This window comes from Solanum verrucosum, unplaced genomic scaffold (assembly GCF_900185275.1).
Source record: "Solanum verrucosum unplaced genomic scaffold, falcon-dt-bn FXZP01000296.1, whole genome shotgun sequence".
Lineage (NCBI taxonomy): Eukaryota > Viridiplantae > Streptophyta > Magnoliopsida > Solanales > Solanaceae > Solanum > Solanum verrucosum.
This window is the reverse complement of record NW_026020470.1, coordinates 612,690-619,465: the sequence shown is the minus strand read 5'-3', so window position 1 is coordinate 619,465 and position 6,776 is coordinate 612,690. Positions and strand designations below refer to the sequence as shown.

The 6,776-nt window shown below is 39.4% G+C and overlaps 1 protein-coding gene across 1 annotated transcript; it reads left to right on the top strand.

Moving 5' to 3' along the window:
* The first annotated feature begins 5,288 nt into the window (after window positions 1–5,288).
* LOC125809055 (uncharacterized) lies at window positions 5,289–5,968 on the top strand. The gene is made up of 2 exons (XM_049488725.1): window positions 5,289–5,732; window positions 5,852–5,968. Exons 1-2 carry the CDS (start codon window positions 5,289–5,291, stop codon window positions 5,966–5,968), a joined length of 561 nt encoding a protein of 186 aa, XP_049344682.1.
* The last annotated feature ends 808 nt before the right edge of the window (window positions 5,969–6,776 follow it).

Below are 6,776 nucleotides of genomic sequence, written 5' to 3'. Positions count from 1 at the left end.
ACAAGTTTGTGCCCCATGACCTAACCTCAAATGTATCAAACCATCCCACCAGAGATTGATACCTCCTACCATATAATGCCTCAAATAGGGTCATTTGAATACTCAAATGGTAGCAATTATTATACACAAACTCTACAAATGCCATGAATATGTCTCACTAATCTCTAATTCCAATAGCTCGTGGAACCGTGTCTCATACTCTAAAAATAGCAATGATCCCTGTGTCAAGTTAGTGAACTCATTTTGCAGCCGCTCCCTCAGCTTGCAAGGTACATACTTCTCTAAGAAAGCGTTAGAGAACTAAGCTCAAGTCATCTAAGGTGGCCCAACTAGTCTACACTCAAAATAAGACCTCCACCACTTCTTTGTTGACCCATCCCTCTCAAAAATGGTGTAATAGTAAGACTCCACCAAGTTGAGGTTATACAACCTCTCCTACAAACTAACTATAAAGTTGTGAGCATCCTAACCCACAACACTTGTGAACTTGAGATGACCCAACCTGATCAACTCTCCTAACATCTTCTACTATTCAGAACACATAATTAGCATATGCACCATATGTGGAGCAGCTATTGGGACCGGCTAAACCACTAAGCATGAAGCTATGGAAGCAGATTGCACCCCTTGAATCTGAACACCATATGCAACTTCCTAGGCTGAAGTCCGATGAATTGAAGATTTTAGAAACTTTTGAGGCTTATAGTTCACCAAATTGTGTTCTCAATGTATATTTATATCCATTTCTGATGTTAATTGTGTTTAATTGCAACTATTAAATCACAAGGATAAACCCAGGACAAATTGAAGAAAAAAGAAGTGAAAACTTGGAATAGCAAAGAGAATAACAAAGCTGAAACTCACCAAACTCACAAGGAGACTCGCCAAACAAGATTATGCTCACTAAAAATAATTGAGACTTCTGTTTAATAGCTTAAAACGACTTGGTGAGCCAAAGTGGTGAATGGCGACTTGCCAAACCAGTCAGCGAGCTTAAATGTCATCACAAAAAGGATAGAAACTTCTGCTAAAAAGGTAAGCGAGCTTGAATTTCATAACCAAAAATATTGGAGAATTCTGCTAAAAATTAAAGCCAACTTGGTGAGTGAAATTAATAATGACGACTCACCAATCTTGATTGGCGGACCCCATCGTGCTCACCAAAGGTGTAGCTTTTGGTGACTTGTTGAGTCAGTGAGCAAGCCTGACTAGCATCACCGAAGTGATTCTAAAGTGCACTATTTTCAAAATATTGGGAAGGTATAAATGGTTTTGAAAAGAGGGAAATATACTTTATCACTATTCCGAAGATGAAATACTAACAACACTCTAAAATATTTTGGGGATTTTATCTAGCTAGGACTTAGAAAAATTGGGGTTTTGATTTGGGCTATTTTGTAATTGACAATTAAAGCACATCAAGCTTGAAAGGACCACTGTTATTTTGGTAAAAAAATTCATTTCTAGCATATAATTGAGTCCTAGATAGTTTGTGGATCTTTGTAATTGCTCAATTGATTGTTGGTTTGAATTAGGTTCAATTATTTCATCATGTTTTTATTCATGATTTGAGCTTTTGAAATTTAATCTAGCTTAAAATCTCTATGGTTGCTTGTGAATGATTCTTAGAGTGGATGATATAGTTTATAAAGTTCATATGTTAGTTTCTCTTGAAAGAAAAGGCTAAATTAATGTATTAGATAAGTTTTGTATGTTATACATATTTAAGTTTAACAAAACTCGCATGAGAAGCGAAAGGAGGTTGATAAATGTGTGTCATACTTGCTAATCTAGCATATTTAAGGTCTGGATGTTGTTACTCGTAGTGGAAAGGTAGCGATAAATGATGTGACGGGAAATGAAGAAGCTCAAATACATGAAGAAGACAAAGGTATGGAGGAAGAAGAAATACCCATCCATCAAAGCATTGACAAAGGGCCACAAAAAGATGAGTAGAAACACAGTCCAATCCCAAAAAGTGTGCAACCTTTACCCAAAATATCCCCTCCATTTCCCCAACGCCTCAAGAAGAAGAATGAGGATGAGAAGTTCAAAAAGTTTTTATCGATGTTCAAGACATTATCGATTAATCTCCCGCTAGTGGAGGCATTGTTGGAGATGTCGGGTTATGCCAAGTTTATGAAGGAGTTAGTCACAAAAAAAGGAGCTTGGATTTTTGAAACAATCAAAGTTTCTCATAGTTGTAGTGCAATTATGACTAAGGAGCTGATCAAAATGAAAGAAGATCCTGGAGCGTTCACCATCCCTTGCACCATCGGCATGCTCCAATTTGCTAAAGCCTTATGCAATTTGGGAGCAAGCATCAACCTAATGCCATTTGCAATCTATAAACAACTTGGATTGGGTGAACCGAAAGCCACAACAATGAGACTTTTGATGGTAGACCGATCAATTAAACATCATGTGGGGATACTATATGACATCTTGGTAAAGGGTGACCGATTCATTTTCCCGACTGATTTTTTCATTCTCAATTGTGAAATAGATGCTGAAATTCCCATCATTTTTGGATGACCATTCTTGGCAATCGGGAGAGCATTGGTGGATGTTGAAAGTGGAGAACTAAAGTTTTGGGTGTACGAAGATGAAGTAACCTTTAATGTTTGTAAGTCAATGAAACACCCAAGCAACATTCACGTGGTTTCTACTGTTGATGTTATTGATGAGGCAGTGGCTAGTGTGAGCCATTTAATGTGTATAAGTGAACCACTTGAGGTCGTGCTTGCTAACTATGATGCATTCGAAATTCAAGGCTACAAAGAGGTAGTAGCTGCTCTTTTTGGAATGGGGGAATATTCAAAGACTCCATTGAAGCCATCAACAGAAGAACCAGCAAATCTGGAGTAGAAAGTACCTCCTTCCCATCTCTCATATGCTTTCTTGCGGGCAAATGACACCTTACCGGTGATCATTACAGCTTACTTACTTGAATGGCAGGTAAAATTGCTCCTTGAGGTATTGAAAAGGTATATTAAGGCTATAGGTTGGACTATCGCTGACATAGTGGGCATTCCTCTCGGCATTTGCACTCACAAAATTTAGCGTGATAGTGATTGTAAACTGAGTGTTGAAATCAGCAGAGATTGAACCCACCGATGCAAGAGGTGGTGAAAAGGGACATAATAAAGTTGTTGGATGCAGGTGTGATCTACCCTATTGCGAATAGAAAATGGGTAAGTTCGGTGCAATGTGTACCAAAAAAATGAGGCATCACAGTAGTCCCAAATGAAAAGAGGGAGCTTGTATTTATGAGACCAGTGACTGGATGGCGAGTCTACATGGATTACCAGAAGTGGAACTCGTGGACCGACAAAGATCACTTCCCCATGCGTTTCATGGATCAAAAGCTTGATCAACTTTCAGAGAGAGGTTGGTATTGCTTTTTGGATGGATACTCCAGTTATAACCAAATCTCCATTGCTCCGAAAGACCAAGAGAAAACCACATTCACCTGCCCATATGGAAATTTTGCCTTCAAACGGATTTCATTCGGGTTATGTAATGCTTCGGCAACATTTCAACATTGCATGCTATCTATTTTAACTGATATGGTGGAGGATACAATGGAAGTCTTCATGAATGACTTCTAGGTTGTGGGTGACACTTTTGAAGCATGTTTGGCACACTTGGGACAAGTTCTCCAAAGATTTGTGGAGATAAATTTGGTACTAAATTGGGAAAAATGCCACTTCATGGTTAGAGAAGGTATAGTTCTTGGTCACAAAGTATCGCAAAAAGGGTTGGAGGTTGATAAAGCAACGATTGAAGTGATTGAGAAGTTACCACTACCAATTTTGGCGAAGGGTATTCGTAGTATCTTGGGACATGTCGGTTTTTACTGGAGGTTCATCAAAGACTTCTAAAAAATTACACATCCTCTATGCAAACTCTTTGAAAAGGAGGTGAAATTCAACTTTGATGATGCTTGCATGGTGGCCTTCAGGTGCTTGAAACAAAAATTGATCTCCACTACGGTTATCATTAGCCCCGATTGGTCAGAACCCTTCGAAGGGATGTTTGATGCAAGCGGCACGGCATTGGGTGTCGTGTTGGGGAAAAAACTCAATAAACTATTTCACCCCATTTACTACGCAAGCAAAACTCTAAATGCTGCTCAGTGTAACTATACAGTCATAGAACAAGAATTACCTGCAATACTATATTCATTTGAGAAGTTCCGAGCATACTTGCTAGGCACCAAAGTGGTTGTTCACACTGATCATGCTGCACTGTGTTATGTGATGGCAAAAAAGGATGCCAAGTCAAGATTGATAAGCTGGGTGCTACTGCTGCAAGAATTTGACTTTGAAGTCAAAGATAGGAGAGGTTGTGAAAATCAGGTTGTTGACCATTTTTCAAGATTGGAAGGCAAGGAAATGATGAGTTGGAGATTGACATAAATGATGCATTTCCTGATGAACATGTATTCACGGTAACTCTCTAACAATCTCCTTGGTATGCTGATTTTGCTAACTATGTAGTGTGTAGATTGATGCCGGAAGAACTGAATTTCTACCAACAAAAGAGGTTCTTGTTCGATCTTACGAAGTACTTTTGGGATGAACCATATTTATTCAGAGAGTTTACAGAACATATCATTAGGAGATGTGTTCCGAAGGAAGAATCCATCGAAATTCTTCATGCTTGTCATGCTTCACCGGTTGAGGGCCATCATGGTGGTGTACGTACAGCTGCTAAAGTCCTTCAAAGTTGTTACTACTGGCCATCCCTCTACAAAAATGCTCTTGAGTTTATTAACAAGTTCACTCAATGTCAGAAACAAGGTGGAGTGTCTAAAAGACAGGAATTGCCTCTCACGCCCATTTTAGAAGTTGAGCTATTTGATGTTTGGGGGATAGATTTCATGGGCCCACTTGTGAGTTCGTTTGGTAATAAGTATATTTTGGTGGCAGTAGATTATGTTTCTAAATGGTTGGAAGTTGTAGCACTTCTGAACCATGAAGGGAAAAGTGTTGTTCAATTCCTAAAACGCTATATCTTTGGTAGATTTGGTACTCCTCGAGCTATTATTAGTGATGGGAATCCCATTTTTGCAACAAGTATTTTGCATCCGCATTGAGCAAGTATGGAGTAAAACATAAAGTAGCAACTCTGTATCATCCCCAAACGAGTGGCCAAGTTGAAGTGTCGAATCGTGAGATCAAAAGTATCCAAGCCAAGACGGTGAATGCAAATAGGACTGATTGGTCTTGAAATCTTGATGATGCTCTATGAGCGTATCCCACTGCATACAAACACCAATTGGTATGTCTCCATATCAGCTAGTCTTCAGAAAATCATGCCATTTTCCAGTTGAATTAGAACACAAAGCATTATGGGCATTGAAAGCTCTAAATCTGGACTGGGTAAAGACTTCAAAAGAGAAAGTGGACCAGCTAAATGAGTTGGATGAATTCAGGTTCAGGGCGTATGAAAGTTTAGCTCTTTACACGGAAAAGATGAAGAAGTGGCATGATTATAGAATCCTTAAGAAGGAGTTCAGAGTAGGAGATTGGGTGTTACTATATAATTCTCGACTCAGACTCTTTTCAGGAAAGCTCAAATCCAAATGGTCAGGTCCATTTAGAGTAACACGGGTGTTCACAAATGGTGCCATTGAAGTCGAATGTACAGAGGGACCTGCATTCAGAGTGAATGGGCAACGCTTGAAGTTGTATTTTGGAGAATGCCAAGGGATTTCCTTGAATGAAGTAGTGTATCTGGAAGATGCTTGGGAAAATTTCCACGTCGTGCCACGACATTAAATAAGACGTTTCTTGGGAGGCAACCCAAGTGTTAGTATTTCAAATAATGTGCGCTGATTTTACAGGTGGAAGAAATTGTGCGAGGTGAAGACACCATTGGCGGATTGCCGAATCTGTTCGGTTATCCTGATCTCGTCTGCCTTCTGGACTTTGAAAATAGAACTAGGATATTAGAATATTAGGCAGGGAAACTTCATCACTGGGTGACTCGTCGAAGTGATTGGGCGACCCAAATTTCTCCGCCCTTTTTTCCCCTACTCTGATGGCATGACCCAATGGATTATTTGGCAAGGCTGCGAGTCCATTAGGCGATGCGCCAACCGGTTCGGCGAACTACTTCAATTCCTCCTTTTCGCTTCTTCCTGAACGTGTTTCATACTAGAAATATCAGTGATATTCATATCATTGGGTGAATCACAAAGTTGTTCGACGACTGTTACAATTTTTTACTAAATGGGCACCTAGTGAAGATTCCTTTTCACCTTGCTTTGCGTGTTTACAGATCAGTAGTTTATCTTTTTTTTTATTATTTTGGTATTATCTATTCTCTACTCACATTGGGGACAATGTTGAATGCGTTTGGTGGGGATGTGTGTTTGGTCATTTGGTCAGTGAGTCCCTTGCTCATTCGAAAAAGTTATTTACTTGAGTATCAGTTATGATCAATACTAATGACTTGAATAGTGCTCTTTATCAAACAAAAATAAATGTGCGGCTACGATGAGGCCAAATGAAGTTGCATAGACAATGTGTGAACTTTGTGCATCTCGTTGTAACTAGCCGATCATCGATTGAGTCTCTCGTGATGAACATTGCACACTCGCAAAAGTGTGTAGTCTTGTTTGATATTAGTGACAATGCCTTGTGTGATGATCTTACCGTGAACCTTGTGTGATGACACCTAGAATTTACCCCGTTGGTCCGGTTGACTAAGTGATGCAAGCTCTTGAAATGATCTTAGGCAACAATTTTGAAGAGTGAAACAATTTG